Source organism: Ammospiza caudacuta, chromosome 2, assembly GCF_027887145.1.
Source record: "Ammospiza caudacuta isolate bAmmCau1 chromosome 2, bAmmCau1.pri, whole genome shotgun sequence".
Taxonomy (NCBI): Eukaryota; Metazoa; Chordata; class Aves; order Passeriformes; family Passerellidae; genus Ammospiza; species Ammospiza caudacuta.
The window spans coordinates 41,159,872-41,179,861 of NC_080594.1; the positions used below are offsets into that span (position 1 = coordinate 41,159,872).

Sequence of the window (19,990 nt, forward strand, 5' to 3'; positions counted from 1 at the left end):
GTTTTTCCTCTCTGTCACAGGGTGAAAGAATGATGTGATGGACGTGAATATGGGCCGCTGGTCAGGCTCACGGCTACCTCCGTCATGCCTTGCCCTTCTGATTGTCAAGTTCCTGGCCTTGGTTTGCCAGGTGGCTCAGGGGACTGCCCCGCCTGGCTTTCACTTCACACATTCCACTTACAATGCCACAGTGTACGAGAATTCTGCAGCCAGGACCTATGTCAACAGTCAGACGAGGATGGGCATTACCATGGCTGACCTTTCCTGGGATATCAAGTACAAAATAGTGTCTGGTGATGATGAGGGCTTTTTTAAAGCAGAGGAAGTCATCATTGCTGACTTCTGCTTCCTCAGAATAAGGACTAAAGGTGGGAATTCTGCGATATTGAACAGAGAAATCCAGGACAACTATTTATTGATGGTTAAGGGGTCTGTCAGGGGAGAGGACTTGGAAACATGGACAAAAGTGAACATCCAGGTTTTGGATATGAATGACCTAAGACCTTTGTTTTCACCAACCACGTACTCTGTCACAATAGCAGAAAGCACTCCCTTAAGGACTAGCATTGCACAGGTGACCGCAACAGATGCGGATATTGGGTCCAACGGTGAATTTTATTATTACTTTAAAGGTAAAGTTGATCTCTTCTCAGTTCATCCTACGAGTGGTGTTATCTCCTTAAGTGGCCGGTTAAATTATGATGAGAAAAACAGATACGACCTTGAGATTCTGGCAGTGGACCGTGGGATGAAGCTGTATGGAAACAATGGTGTAAGCAGCACTGCCAAGCTTTATGTTCACATTGAACGTATAAACGAACATGCCCCAACAATAAGTGTAGTAACCCACATTCCCTCCCCATCAGACAAGGAACCTACCTATGCAGTTGTTAATGTTGATGACCTAGATGAAGGAGCCAATGGAGAAATTGAATCTGTTTCTATTGTTGCTGGAGATCCTCTAGAGCAATTCTTTCTGACTAAAGAAGGGAAATGGATGAATGAGTACAAAATCAAGGAAAGAAAGCCTATTGACTGGGACAGCTTCCCTTATGGTTACAACCTCACTCTCCAAGCTAAGGACAAAGGATCTCCTCAGAAATTCTCTGCCGTCAAACTGGTCCACATTGCTAGTCCCAAGAAAGAAAGTATCCCCCTGAAGTTTGAAAAGGAAGCATATGATATTTACATCAGTGAATTTTCACCTCCTGGTGTGGTGGTTGCAGTAGTTAAGCTGATTCCTGAGCCACAGGGTGTGGAATACAGACTATCTCCAAGTGAGGACGCTGAGTATTTTAAGATCAATCCCAACACAGGCCTTATTACTACTGCTCGTCCTTTGAGAATCATTGAGAAGGACCTCTATGAATTAGAAGTATATGCAAACAAAGGTGGTGATTTAAAAGCCCAGGTTACTGTCAGGTTAGAGGATGCCAACGATCACACTCCAGAGTTCCAGCAGCTCTCCTACAGCTCATTTGTCAATGAAAGTGTCCCAGTGGGGTCCAGCGTTTTGGCAGTGTCAGCAGTTGATGAAGACAGGGGAGAGAATGGATACATCACCTACAGTATTGCCAGTCTGAACTCACTGCCATTTACGATAAACCAGTTTACAGGTGTCATCAGCACATCTGAAGAACTGGATTTTGAGTCCTCACCAGAAAGTTACAGGTTCATTGTGAGAGCATCCGACTGGGGTTCTCCCTACCGCCACGAGAGTGAGGTGAATGTCACCATATACATTGGCAATGTCAATGACAACAAGCCCCTCTTTGAAAAAGTGGCCTGTCAGGGAGTGATTTCATCTGATTTTCCTGTTGGTGGTCACATCACTGCTGTTTCTGCAATAGACATAGATGAGTTAGAGCTTGTGAAGTACAAAATAATCTCTGGAAATGAACTTGGCCTTTTTTATTTAAGTCCAGACTCTGGTGTCCTGCAGCTTAAAAAATCTCTTGTTAACTCTGGCATAAAGAATAGCAATTTTGGCCTTAAGATAACGGCAACTGATGGAGAGAACTTTGCTGATGCTATGTTTGTTAATATTTCAGTAGTTCATGGGAAAGTGTCTTCAAAGACCTTTAGCTGTAGAGAAACTAGAGTTGCTCAGAAGCTAGCAGAAAAATTGCTCAAAAAGGCAAAAGCAAATGTGAAGCTGAATTTGGAAGATGGTTTTCTTGATTTTTATTCGGTCAACAGGCAAGCACCTCATTTTGATAAATCCTTTCCTACTGACGTGAAGGTTTCAGAAGATCTGCCGGTTGGTGCCACCATCCTGAGGATAAAAGCCTATGATGCCGACTCAGGCTTTAATGGAAGAGTACTTTATACAATTTCTGATGGTAATGTAGATAGTTGTTTCAACATTGACATGGAGATGGGGATACTTAGTGTTCTCATGCCCTTGGACCGTGAAAAAACAGAGCTCTATCTCCTTAATATTACAATTTATGATTTAGGTAATCCACAGAAATCTGCATGGAGACTGCTGACTGTCACTGTGGAGGATGCAAATGATAACAAGCCTGTTTTTCTACAGGACAGTTACTCGGTTCATATTTTAGAAAGTACAAGTCTTGGTACAGAGATTATCCAGGTAGAAGCCAGAGATAAAGACTTAGGATCTAATGGTGAAGTGACTTACTCAGTACTGACAGACACCCATCAATTTGCTATCAACAGTTCCACAGGAGTGGTGTATGTTTCAGATCAACTAGACCGGGAAGCAAAAGCAAACTACACCCTGAAGATTGAGGCTCGGGACAGAGCAGAGAGTGGCCATCAGCAGTTTTCCGTTGTGCCTCTGAAGGTTTTTTTGGATGACGTTAACGATTGCTCTCCAGCCTTTATCCCATCCAGCTACAACGTGAAGGTGCTTGAGGACCTGCCAGTTGGCACTGTCATAGCTTGGTTGGAAACTCACGATCCAGACCTGGGCCTGGGAGGCCAAGTGCGCTACTCGCTGGTGAACGATTACAACGGGCGCTTTGAGATCGACAAGGCCAGCGGCGCCATCCGCCTCAACAAGGAGCTCGACTACGAGAAGCAGCAGTTCTACAACCTGACCGTGCGTGCCAAGGACAAGGGGCGCCCGGTTTCTCTCTCTTCTCTTTCTTTTGTGGAAGTTGAAGTGGTGGATGTCAACGAAAATCTTTATACCCCTTATTTTCCTGACTTTGCTGTCATTGGATCTGTAAAGGAAAACTCTCGCATTGGTACAAGTGTTTTGCAAGTTGTTGCTCGAGATGAGGACTCTGGAAGAGATGGGGAGATCCAGTATTCCATCAGGGATGGCAGTGGACTGGGGAGATTCAGCATCGATGAAGAAACTGGTGAGTTTTGTTTCTAATTTCCCCTTCATAGAGGTTTTTTTCAAAAGTAAAGCTGAGGCATAATTGTTTTCTACCCTTAATGAGAAATTCAGTTCTTCTTAACGGGCAAGATAAAATTATAAGTAAGGATTTTCCAGGCACAGCAAGGACATGATTTAATTACCTGCTTACATTCATCACTCTGTGGATGTGAAATTATACACATATCTTTTCAGCAGCTATGTGAGGGCTCCATTTAGAAGGCAGTGATAGTTACAGAATGACTCGCTTACAGTCACTGCGTTATCTGTCGATCACTGTAAATTACTCAGGCCCCCTCCAAAACATCACAGTACTCATGACTTTAGATCCAGTGTTAAACCCAATGAAATAAGGGGCATGAGAGAAAGATTATTTTGTCCTAAAACCTATTTTTGGCCTTGTTCTAGTTGCTGGGAGTAATTTTTCATGGAAGTTATTCTGGAATGACACACCATCCTCTGTAATACTCTTTCTTGTGTTTATCAGTGTTGGTGTGCTTACATAAAAGGTAAAAATCCAGGGAAATGTTCATAGCTGTAAATGACCTGCGCTAGTTTTCCTTTGGTGCCAGTAGCATTATAAATACTGATGTTAGAAAGCATTGTTAATATAGGGAAGCTTCTTCAGATGCTGAACTTTATTACCATACTACCCTATTGGAAAATGTTCAAAATACTAAATATAAAAGTGTGTTTATTAAAACACTTAAAAACGGGCTTTTTAAATGTCTGATAGTTGTTGGCAGTAATGGTGCAGCTGTGCACCACTAGAAGTAGTGAGGAAATTAGAAAATATTAGTCAACAGTTTCAGAAATTATATTAAATATGTTAGGGCTGTGGGTTTACTGTGGTTTGTATGTCTTCTTCTGAAGCTTTTAATTGAGAATGTGGTATTAAACATAAGATTAAAATGTATGTTTTGGCAGATTCAAACTGTTTAATCAAATGTCAACTTTCTAAACTGAACATTATGAAAAACAGACGACATCACAAGTGCTGTGACTCTCATAGTATAAGCAGAGAAAAATATTTTTATTCTATTTTTGCTACAGCCTTGCTGCTGCAGCTGTACACAGATGATTGCAGTCAAAACCTTATGTCCAGAAACATCAGACTTGAGTGTCACAAGTCAAGAGGGCAACTAGTGTAATTTCCAGGAATGTTAGAAACTCACATATCCTACAGTGCTGAGAGTAGCAGAAGGCATTCAGGCAACATTATTTAGACATTTGGACATGTGTTTAAATATTAAGCTCCTGCATTTGAAAATGTCATCCTACCTATTTATTGAGTTGTATCAACTTAATCTCAATGGGCTCTTTATAAAGTATGGGGAGGTTGGTGCCAACGCTGCACTATTGATACAGAAATCTCAGCATTCGAGATTTATTGAACTTAAAGGAGCTGGTATGGACAGTAACTCACTGCGTGTCACTCATAAATAAAAATAAGCAGTTTTTTACCCTGTGCCTACCCTAGTAGAGGTGATGGCTTAGAATAAGTTAGGTCCCTTGTTCAGTAAAGCACAAATCGTGTTTTAATGGGAATGGAAATTGTACTCAGTGTTCCAAATATACTTTCTTTCTAAAATTGAAATATATTTTGTGGAGGCAAAAATGCCCCAAATCTCCCAAGATGCAAAGATTTTTCTGCCTTTCACTCTTTCATGAGTGTTATGTGAAAATGAGCCAACTTGTGCCATTTCACTTAATCATTCCAGAAGATAATCCAGAAGATAATATAGCAGATCAAGAGGTTTTGGATTCTTGTTTCTGATTTCCCCAAATGTTCAATGCCGTGTAAGCCTTATTGAAAGCAATTTTGAGAACACTTTGGGTGCTGAGCTGCAGCCAGGGTGATGTGGAGGGCAGGGCTTCAGGGTTACTCCAGGTCATGCTGTTGTAAGCTGAATGCAGGATTTGACCTTCTGTGTCAAATAAAATGCAACATTAATACTCTGCTATTGAACTGGTGGCAACTTAAATGCTGCTGAATGATGAATCAGCTTTCTAGCTGTAGAAAAGGGCTTAAGTCACATATTGAATTAATTTATATGGAGATAGCTGTTTATTTACTTTAGTGTAGTTCATTTGTCACTTTTAAACTGACCAACTCTATTGGCTTATGTACCGATTCTCCTGAAATTTGTGAAGGTAAGCAGGAGTGTGAAGTACAACAAATCAATATTTTTGGCTGCTGCCTTAATGAAAAGATGACTGCAGCATCCATTCTAATCATTAGGATATAAACTGGGCCAAATTCATCCTGATATATGAGCAGGCTGGACTACAAGCAAGTCCGTACTTTCAGCAAAATTCTGCTCAAATGCATTGTTTTTATTTTTCTGAAATATTACATCATGTTAGTGGTGTTGCCCTGTGTGTTGAGTGAGATGTGCTTTTGCTTCCTGAGGCACATGGATACTGAGGAGTTGAAATGAGGAGAAGCAGGCCTTCATGATGGATACACACTGCACCATGCAGCTGTGCATTTGTTCTCATGGTGTCTCATCCACTACAGATGTAAATAAGTGCACAATGGTGCATCTGGAAAAAACGAGGCTCTGGGGAGATCTTCTCCCTCTCCACAACTGTCTGAAAGGAGCTTGTAGTGAGGTGGGGTCAGTCTGTTCTCCAAGTAACGAGTGTCAGGACAAGAAGAAATGGCCAGGAGAGGTTTAGATTGGCTGTTAGGGAAAATTTATCATTGAAAGAGTTGTGAGCCATTGGAACAGGCTGCCCAGGAATGTGGTGGAAATCACTGTTTATGAAAGTGTTCAAAAAACGTGTGGATGTTGTACTCATGGCTATGGCTCAGTGATCAACTTTGCAGTGCTGGGTTAATGGCTGGACTCAGTGATCTTTCAGTTGAGAGTTAAATGATTCTATGATCTATCTCCAGCAGGCTTGATCTAGTTTTTGGCTTTTAACAAGAGGCTTTTCTCCATTCAGGTCAGAACAGTGGATTGCAGTCAGGGAGCTTGGGAGTCTTCTCTGTATTGGTCCTTGCGGATCCTTCTGCACAGTGTAAATGTGCAAATCTGGGTGCTGTTGTAGCTTGGTATTAAACAGTTGTACCATGGGGGTGAGCCTGCAAGTCCCTTCCTATAGTGCTGCTCTTTGCCTCATGTCTTATAGAATTGGTAGGTTGAAGAGTATTGTTGTTGCAGCATTCACTCCTAAATATGCCAGTTCATACACAGTGGTAACCAGAAGCATAGCAAGTATTTGCCAGATAGAAGTGTGAATCACTTCCAGATTTGCTTTAGTGGATTTACTTTCCATTTCCAGGAGTCAGAGCCAATACAAATCTGTAAATAAATAGAAAGTCTTCTGAAGTGGATTGCTGCAGCTCCTGACCTTTCAACTCCATCTGTGGTTTCCCACTACCTTAGATAGAAAATGAAATTTCTCATGGGTTTAGAAGTCACTCATGATTTATAACTAAAAAATCTGGTTTCAGACTTTTCTAGAGGTTAAAAAAATGGAGGAACTTTTTTTTTATTTATTGACTGTTGATATAAATGTCAGAAACATGCCATTTAAAAACCTTGCGCTGAGGAACATGTAATGTGATCCTTCTGTCTCCTGTTAAAAACTGCCTTTTTTTTCTTTTTCCCGTCATGTTCATTTTTTTGGGATCCAGATATGTAATCTGTTATAAAATATGGTTGTCTACAGTGAAAACTAGTCACTGCAAGCTTCTTCAAGTCACTGAGAAACATGATTCATTTCACCCTTACATAAAAATATGAAATAAGTTGGGTGAATCATGCTCTAAAAATGTGTGAAGGTCCTTGTGAGAGTAGCTCAGGTAGACGTCTACACTGAGTGTCTTGCTTTGGTCAGATGTAGCCCATCCCTGTTAACTGTGAACAAGAGGATTTACTGTCAGCCTCACTACTAGGTAACTTGTTATGACTCCTCTCTACCAAATTCGTGGTTTTAATCTAGTTCCTGGGAATTATCTTTCATTCAGAAACCCACACATAAGTGCTTGTCTAGAAAAAAAAATTGGAAGAAAAAAATTTAATTGTGTAGAGGTGAGAGTAATGTAAATAATAGTTTATAATAATTTTCTGACAACACAGTGTTAAAGCATCCGACCCTCTTTTCTAGCTACAGAAAATTGATCAATCTCTTATATTTGGGTCTTGCAGAAGTGACTAGTAACCTTCTCCTTGTGCAACTCTCATGCTAAAGAGAAGCTGGAACCATTTTCTCCTCTTTAGTACTCCTTCCTGCCTGGTGTGCATCTCCACTCTCTTTGCCAGTCTGCTAATTGCAGTTTCTTAAAAGGAAGTTCTGAAAAAAGCAGTCTTGTATCTCCATTTTGTTGTGACACAAATGGGCAGAGATGTGGTAAAAAAATTTGTGGGATGAGAGTATGCTCTGAGTTTCCATCATAGTTTGCTCTGTTAGTTATGACTACTCTTGTGGAAATGGTCTCTGTCAGAGGTCCTGCACTGCCTTATTAAAAACCTGGATTTTCTTAGCTCTGGTATGTACACCCTCATAGTGCTGGTACCAGAGCAAAGTGGTGTATTTGGGTTGTTTCAGGAGTTGATTGTGGGTCCAACAAATGCATAAGGGTTAATGATATCACCCACCTTGGGAGACTGAATACCATCTATCAGAACCTCCTTTCTGGCTGCAGTGGTGATCTGAACAACTAGTGGGAGTTCCTGACTTCTTGAAAGGTTGAGTTAGATGAGATCAGGCCTAAGTGCTGGAATCCTCCTTCTTTTTTGATGATCTGTAGTTCAGCTAAACTGCATTTTTACTCTAGCTCCACTTTTTAGTCTGGCATCTGCTTCTACATGTTAATGTAACAGCCTGGCACACAAAGAGTTTCTGTATTTCCCCTTCACTACCCATGGACATATTGGTAATAGGAAATGATCAAAGTGAGTCCTAGAGGAGCAGAGAGATGGGACAAAATCAGCAGCTTCTGTAGGGTTTGTCAGAGTTGGTGGAGCAACATCCTGACATGTAAGGAATTACTAACTTCACTGCACAGGTGGGGAAACCAAATGAAAAAGTTTTTTACTTCTTCTCAGGAAAGCATAGAAACATCTTAAGTCCCACTGAAATTGAACACAAAGATAAAACAGTGGTGTTAATGAAATACTTATGGGATCTTCAATGTTCTTGCAAAGCTCGTGAGCGTGGACTTAAAGAATGCCTTCAGAGAATGCTTTCTTTATTTCCTAGGGTTGTTCAGGAACCTGAGTCCTCTACCTTCATTAGAACTTTAAATTTAGGCGTTTGCTGACATGAATTTCTAACCCTGTAGAGGACCTCTGATAAGAATGCAATTTGTAAATGACTGTTAACTTAATATCTTTAGGTGTTTCAGCCCTGAAATCCGTATTAATGAGCCAGTCCTGTCTTTCACAATGCTGAAAGCTTAAAGGTACTGTTAAATGGAGGTAGAGTTCAGATTATTATGGACTCCATGGGTTTATTTATGGTGCTAAGGATAATGGTCTGATCTTTTATTTGGATACCTCAAAAGTGATAGAAATTCCTAACAAACTGTGGCTAGAGGAGGCAGTTGGTGCTGGAAAGCCCTTATCATGGCTTCAAAGGACTCATAATGGAAACTAGAAACACCAGATGATACAGTTTACAATACACCAGACCTGCCTGCACTGTTCTGTTTATTTGGCAGAAAGAAATGAATTTTCTACTTGAGACTCCTTGCATCTTCTTGCTGTCTCTTAAAATAGTTTTCAGTTATTTTGTGTGCAGGTTGAAGGATATTTTCATTTACTACAATTTGAGTGGTTTGATAAATATTTATGTGGGACCATTTCTGGTGTTTCCCTGAAACAAAGTCAAGTAAAATGAAAATCATTTGTGATACATGTTTTTCTCCCTCTCAGTTGTTTAATTTTATGGAGGCGTGTAGGAGCTTGTGGGTGGATCTGGGTGGACTCACTGGCAGAATTTAATTCACTGTAGAGTTTGGAGACACTAGTAGTACAGATGTTATTCATCTTCCTGGCGAGTGGAGGCAAATTTCATTACCCAGAGACAGTATTTTGGAACCTCTTTATTATCCCAGGCTTCTAAACACAGTTTTCAAGGTAACTTGAGGCCGTACCACAGCAAAAGTGCCAGTGGGTGCTGCTGGGAGGTGGCTTGGGGAAAGAGCTGCTCACAGGGCAGACATATGGGGCAGGCACTCGTGACAAGATCATCAGCCCTCAGCCTGTCCTTGGTGTCTCTGCTCTTTGGTGAGGAGTGTGTCAGATGGATCACAGAGCGCAGCCCTGGCCAAAATCTGGTCTGTCAGCCTGTATCTGTGTCAGAGATTCCTGAGAGCAGCTATTTCTGAGCCTGTGGTACTGTGTTATTACTGTTCTGTGGGTTATCTCTGGCAGCTTTTAACAGTGGAAGTGTTCCTTCATATAAAATTTTTGCTTTTAGGACAAAAATCACTAACACTTTTCTTTTTCTTTAAAATTAGTTGTGGTAGAAAACCAATATTTTTTATACAGATTCTGTGTCTGTGTGTTTATAATTTCCCCATCATTTAATTAGTAAGGAACAAGGCTTGTCTTAGTTTCACTGGAGCAAATTTGTCTAACTTTTTTTTACTAATATGAACCTTAAAACAATGCATCAGCCTATGAAAATATTTGTTTTAAAAGGCTCTGAGTATGATTCTGACATACTTTCAAAGTTTCCAAAGTGAGGCCAGTCATTCAGAATTGCTTTATTCAAGCTGTTCAGCTCTCTAGGCTTTATACCCCATAAAACAGTTCACAACATACAATTTTTATAGCTAGCTGTAATTTGCATGCTTTCCCTTCTTTGGCAAATGTTTGGAGAATATCTTTATAATTCAGGATGCTCCTGGTGATAGGACATTTTTGTCTCAATCTCCAAGTAGTTTATTTATTAATAAAGAAATGTGTAGTCTGTATTTCCTCCTGTCACCTTTATTACCCTTGAGAGATATTTCCAAGAGCATTTTGTATTATATCTTTTGTTAGTGTATAAACCCAGAAGTGACCTCTACATTGGCTCATGCATCATCATCCATTAAATTATACCCAGGTGCTCCTGCAGAAAGCTGATCTCCAAGGTGCCAGCAAAGAGACCAAGCCACACGGTAGTGAGTTTGATGATGTTAGAGGAAAATTGACTTTCAGTGTCTGGTGTTCACTCTGAGCACACGAGCACCAGCTTTATCCTGGCATCACTTCAGACCATGATAGTTCAGAGGAAACTGGAGAAAAATCCACTTTAGCTGTTCCAAAGCACCAGTGGAAGCCAAGGGCCCTGAGAAGCCATGTCATTCACACAGAAATGGAGAAATGGGAGCTTATGAGCATATGGAGGGCAATATCCTCTTCCAGGAGTATGCAGAGGAGGATGTTTGGACAATGTCTAAGATTACATGGAGCCATTTTGTTGCACTGCCTAATCCTTTTCTGTAACAAGAGAAATCTCCGCTGGCCAATAAAACTGAGGACACGTTTTGCTGTCTGACCTTGCAGCAGGTTGTGTGGCTTTTTAGGGAGCAGTGGCACTGGACAGAGTTAATCAGGAATTTGTAGAGCTGGTTTGGAGTGATAACACTGAGCTGATCACGTATCTCTTCCCCTGCTTTAATATGTAGGTAGGCTCAAGGATTTACCTTGGAAGCTGGATTAAAGGGTACTTTTTATAAAGCTGTTTGCAGTTCAAGGACTACAAGTAATGGTTAATCAGTCAGTTGCTTGGAAAGCTTTTCCAAGCTTTCGTTGCTCTCATTGCTAAAAATTGTATCATATTGTAAGGCTGTTTGACTAATTTTAGTGTTCAAGTCTTGGAACTTGTTAGGTGTTTGCCGACAAGGTAAAAATAAAATAAAATTAAAAAGCCCTTCCACTCTGAGATCTCATTGAATTAGCATATACATGTTTACCTGAAAATAGATGTTTGGAGATGAGCTTCTATGGCTCGTGGAACAGATTATTTCAATCTGTAGTCTGCTGTTTAATGTAAACATCTTTATTGCATTTTATACACTTATGGTGTCTTATTAGCATTGAAGTGTTGCCAGTAAGAAATAACTGAGAGAAAACCAGAATGCACGTGGGGAGGGGGTTTCCATTGCAGTTGGTTTGCATTAGGTGTTTGCACTTGCACATCTCTGTGTATCTCAGAGTGAAGCTGTCTGCTGGCATTGACCTGGTCATTTTGTCCATGGTGAACAATAGGGGTGGGTCCATTCAGTTGTGGCAAGCAGTTTGTCCCAAGTGTTGCTGCAGTGTTCCATCAGAGCGGGGAGTGTGTGAAGGAGCAGGGCTGTGCTTTGTCTCCTCCGTGCTGAGAGCTGTGGTACGTGCCAGTACATGCCACCTAAATGGCTGGGAGTATCAGGACATGCTGTGGCACCTACCCACCCCTCTGTTGAGATAAATATGTGACCTTTTTGCTCTTAGATGTCTCAGCTTTGCAGCTGTTACCCACTGGGGACAGCCTGGTTGCTGCAACCCTCCTTGACAGGGAGGCAGCCTAAAGCTACTTTTCTTAGGAAATGTTTTTCAATAACTTTGATGACAGTCTTGGAGTTGAGCAAATTGTGCTCACTGTACATGAGCAACAATTCTGCAAGGTGATGGACCAGAAAGGTGAGAGTAATCTCATTGTGTGTGGTTTCAACAGCTCTCTGCTTCCGCTGTGATGGCAAGGTCTGCCTATCTTTCACAGCTGAAGCTTTTGGTTTTTCAGTTTTGCTAAAATATGCATAGCAAATGAATTTCTGATTTTAGATCTTGGCAGCCCATAATGAATTATTTGCATCTTTATTTTGGAATTTTTCATCTTCATTTGAAAATTTTACTGAGAATTTGTGTTCTGGAAATGTAACCTTATGCATATATCATTAAAAATGGCTTTGCTTCAGTGGTTCATTCTATAGAGTAAAGATTTGGCAAAAAGAAGGAAACAAACTGATACTGTGAATCAGTTAAATTTTTTTTTGCGCAAAAACTTTATTTTTGCAAGAGAATAAGTATGGGATTTAATTAAATTTGCCAGAATACTTCACAGTCCCAGAACACCTTTCATCTAAAGTACAAAAATTATTTTCCACATTTTAATGAAGGAAGCTCTTTGATGTACAGTGCCTATGTAGTTTCCGTTTTACTGAAAGGTGTAGATAAGTTAATAGTTTGAGATGTTTTTCTCTTTTTTTGGGAGTGGGGGAATGACAATGCACAAATTCATTAAAAGCCATGGGAACCTCAGGTGTTTGGTGCCTCTGTGATGAAACTGTACTTAGCTACAGCAAATAGGGGCGGATGGGACAGATTCTTCTGCGTCCCAGCCTGTTGTTCCATGTGAGTCCATGCTTCTTACACTGTACACAATCTTGGGGCTGGTTTTAAAAGGGATGGATTTTACCAACCTTTTTAAAAAGGGTTGGGTTTCTTTTTGAGCTAGTTTGTAAGGATGAACTAGTTTGCTTTGCTTTGCGCTACTTCCACTGGATATGTTAGTTTGTTTTGTTGTTTTACTGTGCGATAATTCTCATTGAACAGTAACCCTTTGATGATGGCAGGTTGTAGTGTAAGCCATTGTCAATGATGAATGCCGCTTCCTCTGGGGTGATAACCTTCTGTTTTGCTGTGGGGGAAGGAGCAGGGAGTAGCCACAAGTACCAGCAGTGAGGGTCAGTGCAGGGATGACCAGAGTCCCTGGGCTGCCCACAGGGCTGGCAGCTGAATATCAACCTCAGCTGGCCTTTGGGGCTGATTCTTCTGGGTGGCTCTGAGTGGCTGTGGGGGCCTTCCCAGTATGGGGCAGACTTCCCAGTATGGAGCAGCCTCCCTCACTTCACCCTCTCAGTGCAGCACTGCCCTTCAGAGACACTTGCCTCATTCTTCTCTTTGAGGAAATCCTGAAAACGGCAGATTGAGCCCCTGTGAGCTCAATACAGCTCCATTGGAAACAGCTTCCATTGGAAACATAACAAACATTTAATGTGCTATTTTTACTCCCACAGTAGCAGGATAGGGCAGTCTGTTCTGTGCCTTCTGTACCTCAAATTAGTGGTGTGTCTTCATCTCCACGAGGAGCAGTTGCACCCAGCCATTTGTTAATGAGATGAGATGCTTTTTGTGAGTGTGTGGCTCCTCTGCAACCCAGTGTGGGTCTGCCTTTAATGAGGCATCTTCCCTTTTGGAACATTCAGTGTGGGCAGTAGTTCAGTGTGGGCAGCAAGCTGCTTCTGAGGTACACAGTGTCATGCTGGAGACAAGCAAAATAATCAAAAAAGGAAGATTGTGCCCATAGTGACATTGGTAGAGGGGATGGGAGCTGTTTATGAGACAGGGCCAGGACTGGCGTTTAGCTGTGCTGGAAAGGGTAAATAGCAAAATCTGTTTCATAAATGTGACTTAGTGAATTTGTAACTGCTGATTCTAAAGTTTGTCCCTCAATCAGTTAATTGTCAAAACCTGTAGCAACTTCTCTCTAAAAATGAAGGTAATACCTAAATAATGTTGGAATTTTCTCAGCTGTCAAGATTGAATTTGTTGATGGTGGAAATGGAAGAAGCCATTTAACTGTTGAATGTTGCTGGCTGTAGCCATTGCTGGATTGCAAAGTGCTCTACTCCTATATTGTTAGGAGCACAGAAGGGTTCCTGTTGTCTTTGTATAAACATACCAGTGTTTAAAACTTTTTGCATATGCTTCTGCTCTTTCATGGGGATTTCCTTTAATTGCTTAGTCTTTCATAATGAACATTAATCTGTCACTGGCAAAGATAAAATCCAGCTAATTCTCAGAAAATCTGTTTGTCTTCTCTGTACCCACAAATTAAAACTCATCTGATAACAGTTGGACACTATCTAGACATTGAATGTGGTCAGAAATAACTGTGTGGTCACACTGTCAATCATAATCCAGTCCATTTCAACAAGGGGGTTTGGACTTAGATGGCAAGCCCCAGGAGGGTATGGGAACCTCTGGTAAAGGGGCCATGGATCCCCTTTCCCTGGTCACCTGGATCTAGGAGAGACAAACTTTCTGGCAGGGTTCCTAAAGGGTTGATGTATACACAAAAAATCCCCCAGCCAAGCAAACTATAATAGCAAGCTTTTGCAACTTAAATTGCTTCTGAAGAATCCCATGTTTTCAATTAAAAAAGACTGTGATTTCCACTTCCTTTATACCTGACATTATCTGTTCTGAAAGCAACAGGGGAAGCCCATTCCTGGAGCTGAGTGCAGTTTCCTACTGCCTCCCTTCAGTGGCTCTGTTTTTTCCACAGCCACTGGTGAACCAGCTGAAGAAAGCCATGAAGGAAGAACTCATTTTTTGAGGAAAAGAGGGTGGGGATCAGCTCCCTGGTTGCATTTACAGGTCTTGCAAACACAAGCCATTTGAGTGGACCCAGAGGCGGAGATCAGGTGCAAAGCAGAGTATTGCATGCACCTTTTGATGCTTGTGGTCCTGTGGGTTTGTGAACATCCGTGCACACAGCTGCAGTGGTGTAATTCATGTCATTGCAATTCTTACTGAGACACAGTAGACATTTACTTGTCAATATGGGAAATTTTTAATTTCCTGTTTTGTAGAAGTTGCTTGGTGGAGGAGTTGACCTGCTAAACCAGAAGTGAATTTAGCAGGATGGAGGAATGGCTTGGAAGGAACAGGTGCAAAGCTACTCCTTTGTCCTGGCTTTGGTGTGGAAGAGCCAGTTGGGATGGAGCAAGCAAGATGTGTGCTAACGTGGGGGTTTGGTGTGTTAGCTGATTAGGGTGCTTATTTGCTACATGGTGGTTGTGGTGTGGGTCCCTGGGCCTCGAGCTGAAATCACAACTCAGAACAACTATCAGATGGCTGAAGCTGCTTACTACATGCCACGGAGAGAGACAGAATCCCTCTGGCAGTATAACTAACCTTTTCATGCCTCGCTTTACCTGTCTGTGCAATAAGTCTAATGATCATCACGTTGTCAAAGGCAGTTTTGTGCCAGTTGTGATGCTTGTGTGATTAATGGCTTTAAAATGCTGTGAGTGATTTTGATGGAAACATGTTTCAAAATGCAATGCAACAACTGGGTAATGCAGTCACTTGGTATTTGGACGGTGTTAAAAGAGAAGTCCCTTCAGGAGTCGCTTCTTCCCAGTTTGATTTCCCAGGAGAACTGTAGAATCCCAGTGACCTATTTAAGCCAGTACATTTATTCCAAATAATTAACAATGGAAGCGTTACACTGACTGCCCTGGACATAGGCAACAGCCATGTGCTCAGGCTGCTCAGTCATTCCTTTCAGCCTTCCAGGGGTGCTTCAGATCCTGGCTCACTGCATTGCAGTGGGTGGAAACAAAATGCTAAATAAATTTCAGGATGAAATGAGACAAATCCTTACTGTTGCTCCCTGGATGCCATAATTGCTGTGTCTCTGTTTGACCTGGCCAGGGGTCTGGCTGTGATTTTGTGTAGCGAGTAATCCTATGATGCATCAGTTTAAATGGATAAAAAAAATGAAGCTACAGTAATGTTTTAGCCATTTTTCCCAGTTGTGGAGCTGATAGCCATAGGTGGATAGAGCTGTTGCACTTTTGCCTTGGGAAAGCATTCCTTTTAACACATAAGGGGAGACCGTTTTGGTGGAGTCAGAATTTCTTGGAGTTATGCTTCTGGCTTTCAGGTACCACGGGAAGAGGCCACTTCAGTATTCCTGATACAGGTAATACCTTTTAGTGATACCATACATAATTTATTGAGAGAACATGCTAAGATGGGGCTCTGCTATTATCCAGAACATGGATTTTTCTGCCATATTATCCCCCAGAAAGCAGGAACACCTCCAGCCCAGCGTACTCAGGTGCAGGACAGCAGACAGCAAAGCATACCAGAAACATGCAGGTTTTGTACCCATATGATGGGTGCAATGTAAGCATAGCAAGGGGGAAAGCTGTAGATGTAAACAAAGTGCAGCAGAAAGTCATTTGAAGATTCTCTCTATTTACCTAAATAAATAGTTCTGGCAGCTGCTAGCTAACTTGCCTGCTAAGAGTATTTTCCATGTCAATAAGGAACAGTGCCATGGTGTCCTCATTTTAAATCCAGTATGAGGCTTGCCAGAAGTGACAGAAATTAACCTGAGCTACTAATTCCCATTTTTGGGTTTGGGGCAAGAAAGTTTGAGGCAGCATGCAGAAGCTGGGGAAGCAGATTAATGCTGCCTGCAGCTCGTGGTATTTTTGCGCGAAAATGTGCTGAAGGAAGACGTGTCTGCCCTGGCTTCACTGCCTTGCCAAAACATTTGCTGTGTTGTGTGGCATAGAGGGTAGTAGTTGTTTTAGGGAGGTGTGCTCTGCCATCTGGTATTCCTCCCAGTTTGGTTAAACTTGTGACTTCTACCCCACGAGCAGAGTTGCAGACCTCTCCTTCCTTTCATGTGATGCTTGACCTTCTCTGTTTTTCCTGGCTTTTTATGGTTTTATCTTCTTGTGGGAGTATCTCTCTTGCCAGTACAATCTAAATTCCAAGCAATTCCTGACAAACCCCTGTTGTCTCTGCCTTGTACTGCTTTAGCTGCAGAATCAGTTGGGTGGGTTTTTTCTGGTTTTTACTAACTGGAGCTGGACTGGAAATATTCCTAAAGATTTCAGGAATCTATAGTGATTTGGAATAATTTCGTTTGCCAGTGTCACAGCCTGGCATCTGCATGAACAGGGCTAGATAATGCAGGAAAGAATTTTTTTTATTTAATGGAGGTACCTAAGGTTTAGGCAAACACAAATATTATTCATTTTACAGCCTTGGTAGAGTTGCTTGATGTCAGTGAAGTTTATTTATTTAATTATTTATTGAATTATGTGTTCAAAAGATGTAGAATCTTTGGAATAGATAATATTACAAAGACTTTAGAGAGTTATTAGACTACATGGCAATAAAAAAAGATTACCCTATCCCTAATCATTCATATGTTGTCTTTTTTGTGTGAAAATGGCTTCGTGTTTCTAATCAGCCAGAAAGGAAGCTGGTCTCTTGGTAATGATATTGCTAATGGTGATAAGCAAATGCAACTCAGAAAAAGTCATGCTGAAAGCAATGTTCCCTGGTCCTTGTCACCAGCCTCCGTTTTGACTTTTTCATTTGTACTGGCAATGAGTGATGTTAAGAGTGTCTCCTGGGCAACGTACTGCCTGAGTGGTGTGATTTATGGTCCACTGTTTTAGAGAAACTGCAATATTCTGCTCCTTACTAAAGAGAGCTTTAAAAACATACAGAAGTTGGGAAAATATTATCTGTCTTTTAAAAACAAGATCTGTGAACAGATGTATGCGTCTATTCTGTCACCATACAGATGGGCAGAAAACATTTAGTTGTCATGGCAACAAAATGTATAGTGCCACAAATGAAAAAGAAATATATAAAAGAAAAGTATTTGTCTTGCCAGTTGTTATAGCATGACAGCAGCTGCTGAATTTGAGTTTTATTGTCCTGAAACTTCAACACAAAATCCTCCAGACCACGTTTCTCCTTAATGCAGAATTTGTATCCTCTAGGCTTCCTGCAATTTGCCTTGAGATCTCTTTACTCTGGGAGGCATTGGCATTTTCATCTCTAGTTATTTATTTAGATGTGGTTTCTCTCTTGAATGAGCATGGGGCAGTAAGCAGTAGATGGATATCTTTATTCTCATGAAGCAGCTCCTAGATGAATTAACATTTCTATTTTGTTGTTAACTGAGATTTCCATATTGCTGAGCATGATGTTTCACCCTTGATATTAGGGTGAAACAGGAACTGTTTAGGCTGTAATAAAAATTCTTGTATATCTGTATATAGAGTGAGCAGAAGAAAATAATGTGGTCTATTTGTATTATTCATTGGGATATTCTGTTCTGAGAAAATCAGTCTTTGAAAATGAAATGATGCAGTTCAAATGACATGTTGTGGCGGTGGCAAGGTCGCTTTCTACCAGCGTGGAGTTGGGTTGTGCCATGCTGTGGGCTCAGCCTGTGGCAGCGATGGCCTTGAAGGTGGCCGTGGTTCCTCCATGGTGTCTGAAATTGGCGTGCAAGCCCCCATTGGGTCTGCCCCCATGCTGGTGCAGGGTGCTGCTCTTTTACCTGGGGCACAAGGGCAAGATGCCAGCAGGAATTACACTATTTGGAAATGAGCACGTGAAGGAATAGTAGCAATTCAGTAACTCAATACTAAGCTCAGAGTCATCATCAAAATTCATTTTACTCCTGTCTCTTGCTAGATGCTTTAGACTGCTTTTAAACTGTTTAAAAAAAAAAAAAAAAGTGAGAATTGCTGGTACCATTTGTCTGCTCTTTTGGTTTTGTGTAATATTGTGAATGTTTAGGGTGTATCCTCCTGGTCACTGCAAATGAAGTGTATAGCCATTTCCATTGAAATGACTTTTTTTCGTTAGCTGTTTGAAGCAGTGTTTCTTTTTTGGAATAATTAACGAGAAAGCCAGGCTGTCTGAAGGTCAGAACTGTTTATAGCGCTCTTCCCTTCTTCACTTTTGCTTTCACAAAAAACTTTAAAAAAATTTGGGCTTTTTGGGATTTTAGGATTAGTTGATGTATTTACCCAGCCTTCAAAAGGTAATTTTCATGGGATAGAGAGATCTTGTTTACAATATGTTTGAAAAGATTAAAAGGAATTAATTTAATTGTGTAAAACTGTAAGTAATCTCCTGCCTTCTTCTGTCAACCTGTCGCACCTTCAGTTGAGTGGCACTTCCTATTTCTACTTTTTCTTAATCTTCAATTAAGTAGAAAGCTTTCTCCCATTTTTTAATTTCGTCTTTTATTTTCTTCCAAAGCCTTCTCTAGCAAATTTGTGTTTACCCTGGTATGTCCTCTCTTCCTGTGTGCCTGTCATGTATTTTTATTCTCTGCCATCAGCACTGGCCTCCCATTTAGCTGAGTGCTTTTAACCCAATGAAGCCAGTGGGATTTAAATACGTGTCTGAGTGTTTTGGAAGCGGATTAGCTTTATAGCCCTTTATTATGAAAGCAATGTTTCAGTCTACATCTCCAGTTTTGTAGATGAAGAGTTGAGCTGGAAATAAGAAAACACTGAGAATTAAGATGTGCTTGCAGTCAGTTTGCAGCCTCTGAATGTGGAAGAGTCTTCTGTTTGTATGGTTTAGGCTTTTAAATTTATCCAGAAGTCCAAATGCCTATTTCCAGAACTCAGATCAAATGAACGAGTCTCAAGAGTGGTCCATCCTGCTGGGTCCTTCTCCTCTTCATCAGCACAACCTTCATACCTAAGGAGAAGTTGTCACTGGGCATGAGGGAAGAAGTTAACGGTCAGCTTTGCCTTGTCATAAATGCCAATACTTTAATTCACATAATCTATCAAGAAAATGTACTTTTTATTTTTTCTATCTTCTTCAGTATATTATCAGAGCTGTTATGCCCATTTCCAACTGGCCCAGGCTTGGCCAGTGGCACATCCATCTTGGAGTTGCCTGACACTGGCTCTGCTAGACCTGGGGGAACTTTCTGGCCCTGTCTCACAGAAGCCACTCTTGTAGCCCACCCTGCTACCAAAACCTGGTCATGCAAACTCAATATACCTGCCCATGGGGGGAGAGTTGGAAGCAGGTCTTTAGTTAAATAAAACATCTTTAAGGTGCCTGCTGATCT

General features: G+C 41.2%; 1 protein-coding gene across 1 annotated transcript in view; it reads left to right on the forward strand.

Annotated features, from left to right (window-relative positions):
* The window catches only part of FAT3 (FAT atypical cadherin 3), a 393,636-nt gene that overhangs the window by 86,306 nt on the left and 287,340 nt on the right, over window positions 1–19,990 (forward strand). Inside the window, exon 2 of the mRNA XM_058825430.1 lies at window positions 21–3,332. Within this exon, the coding sequence (XP_058681413.1) occupies window positions 38–3,332 (3,295 nt within the window). The 5' untranslated portion in view covers window positions 21–37. The remainder of the gene's footprint in view (window positions 1–20; window positions 3,333–19,990) is intronic.